This window comes from Phragmites australis, chromosome 15 (genome assembly GCF_958298935.1).
Source record: "Phragmites australis chromosome 15, lpPhrAust1.1, whole genome shotgun sequence".
Taxonomy (NCBI): domain Eukaryota; kingdom Viridiplantae; phylum Streptophyta; class Magnoliopsida; order Poales; family Poaceae; genus Phragmites; species Phragmites australis.
Window position 1 is genome coordinate 21,441,627 of NC_084935.1, and position 2,761 is coordinate 21,444,387.

A 2,761-nucleotide genomic window follows, 5' to 3' on the forward strand; every position below is an offset into this window, starting at 1 on the left:
ACACGAGTGCGGTTCAAGTGAAAGTGACCACATGAGTTGTGGGGTTGCAGGATTCGTTCGTCAAATGAAAAAAAAAATATTTTTTTTAAATACACCTATTATTAATATATAATCATTAATGATGAGCTGAACCTGACCAATAAGGATCGGGTCTAGATTTTTCTGCAACTGCAGCACGACGGCAGGTGATCCAGGACGCCGCGAGCTTGCAAGCGCGCGCCACCCCCAACGTCAAACAAGGCCTGCAACGTTATTTTCTTGTCCAGATAATTTACCAAATCTTTGCAATCTTACAAAGCTTGGTTGTGACTAGTTAACTGCAGAAAATTAAACTACCAAATTGCACATTTCATAATTAGTTTGTGCAGTAGAGACTAAACGCAATACACTTACACAAACATGATGTCACTTCAAACTTCTGCAAATCTTTTGACACCAGCCAAATAAGCTAACCCGAAGCCATCACTTGATCACTAGCAGTTCTTCTCCGGCTTGGCGAGCTTGCACTTGACCTTCTGGAACACCAGCGCCGCCGGAGCCTCCCCTGATGATGCGAGCTGCAGCTTGAGCGGGCAGGTGGCCTCGATCTTGCACTTGGTGACGCGCGCCGTGTACTTCACCTCGCCAGTCAGCGCCACCTCGACCTCGAACGTCCCCGTCGCGTTCTCCTTCTTGAACTCGGCGACGCCGGCGTTGCCCAGGGACACGAACGCGCTGTCAGAGCCGGACGTCAGCCGGTACACCCTGGTCTTTCCCGCGGGGTGCTTGTCGCCCTCGTCGGCGAGCCGGACGCGGTCGAACTGCTGCCCGTCGAAGTTGTACGCGGCCTCGAGCGGCTTGGTATTCATCATGTTCATGGCCCAGTTCGGGTTGCGGATGGTGAGCGTGAGGGTGAGGTTGTACGCGAACGCCGTGATGGTCGTGTTGACGAGCGCAAGGCGGGTCAGCGAGGCATCATCGACGGTGATGTCGATGTGGCGGATGAAGCCGAAGGCAACGACGAGGATGACGATGATGGCGACGACGAAAAAGATGGCGAGGCAGAGGACGCACCACCAGAAGTCCTTCCAGCTGTAGCAGCAGTCGTCGCAGCAGTCGTCCCACGCCCCCATGAACAATGCTTGCTCTTAGCTGCTGGAGAGTGTGTGTGAGTCTGTCCGATGGAGGCGTCTAGTATCTGAACTTATCTTGGTGAGTTGGTGTAGTAATTTGCTTTCTGAATCTTGATGAGCATGTGCTTGTATATATATAGCTTGAATGCGTGGACTTGACTCTTAGTTTTTTTCTTGACTTGACTTCGTATATTGGATACAAACTGGAATGGCTTAAAGTTTTGTGTCCACCAATAATATAAAATATTATTTTAGAAAAGATCATCATTAATGATTTAAAAACTTTATTATCAGTTTTTAAAACAGCAGTGATAATTCATGATTATCACTGTCGGTTTTTGAGCTTACGTTACCGATTTGTATACTTATCACTGCCGGTTTCAGCTACGAACCGGTAGTGATACTTAATCTAGATAAAAAAATTAAGCAGTTAGATAATAATTTAACTAAGTTTTATATTACTGATTTCCATAATTAGAGCTTTATATCACATTAATCTATAGCTAACTTATTAAATCCAACATTGTACACAAAAATCAAAAGACATGCATGGCCGCGCTGTAGCATCTAGACCACTAGGTTAGTGGTAAGTGTTTTGGTGATTAATGATAAATGTATCATTGTGTCTAACAAGTGTGTTTTTGAGGGTATAAAAAATTTTAGTTCGCAATGATGATTAGATATTCTTGGTTCCTAAGTTAATTATATGGACGATCAAAGGACTTGTGCAATTAAGATTAAAGATCTTCTAGTTCTAAGTGTCATAAAAGAGATGAAGAACATTTAGAGTAGTATATGTCTCTTTCTTAGTCTTTTTCATCGTATTATAAAGAGATACTAAGAGTAGTAGCTTGATCTAGTGAGTCTAGATTTGGTTCAATGAACACTTATAAATTTTTAGCATTAGGTAGCTCATAGAAGCCCTTGTTTAAGTCGTCAAGAAATTAAAGCTCAAAGAGGGTTGAATTGGACGAGCTCAGCAACAAATATACATCACCGGATAGTCTGGTGACTTGAAAAGGATTCTCACCGGAATTTTTCTTTTAGTTCAGAACAAAAGAGAACTTAGTGCACAGGATGATCTGGTGTCTAACTAGTGAAATCATTGAAAGCATTTCTCGGTGACATGTGTTCAAAAGTTTTTGAAGTGTTTCACTGGATGGTCCGGTGTTGGAGTGGTGAGTGAACCAGACTATTTTCAGTAGAAGCAAAATTTAAAAGAGAAAATGAATTTGAGCTCGTCGGATTATCAGGTGATGGAAAGAGGTTTCTTGCAGAGGCAATTTTCAAGTGCAGAAAAATGGAACTCTACTGTCCGAATAGTCCGGTGTTTATGTTGTGCTTATAGGACAAATGCACCGAAGCAATATTGTAGAGAGGTTCAGAAGAGGCTTCACTCACCGGATGGTCCAGTGTAGGCAAAGATGATTTCACCGAACTAATTCTTGCAGAGAGGTTTGCTACGAGTGTTTTGGCCTGGTTCTTCTGACCAGATTGACCGATGTTATTTAAATGGTCACCGGATGAGTACACCGAAGGATCAACAGCAATGACAGTTGGCATAGGTATCTCTAAAGTTTCTAAGCACCGGATTGTTCGGTGTGTGTGAGATAGTACTCACCGGACCATTTAGTGCTAACAGAAAAGAT

At 43.2% G+C, this 2,761-nt stretch overlaps 1 protein-coding gene across 1 annotated transcript; it reads right to left on the bottom strand.

Moving 5' to 3' along the window:
• Positions 1–231: 231 nt before the first annotated feature.
• LOC133892837 (NDR1/HIN1-like protein 10) lies at positions 232–1,202 on the bottom strand. The gene has a single exon (XM_062333802.1). It carries the CDS (start codon positions 1,110–1,112, stop codon positions 474–476), a length of 639 nt encoding a protein of 212 aa, XP_062189786.1. The 5' UTR covers positions 1,113–1,202; the 3' UTR covers positions 232–473.
• Between the last annotated feature and the right edge of the window lie 1,559 nt (positions 1,203–2,761).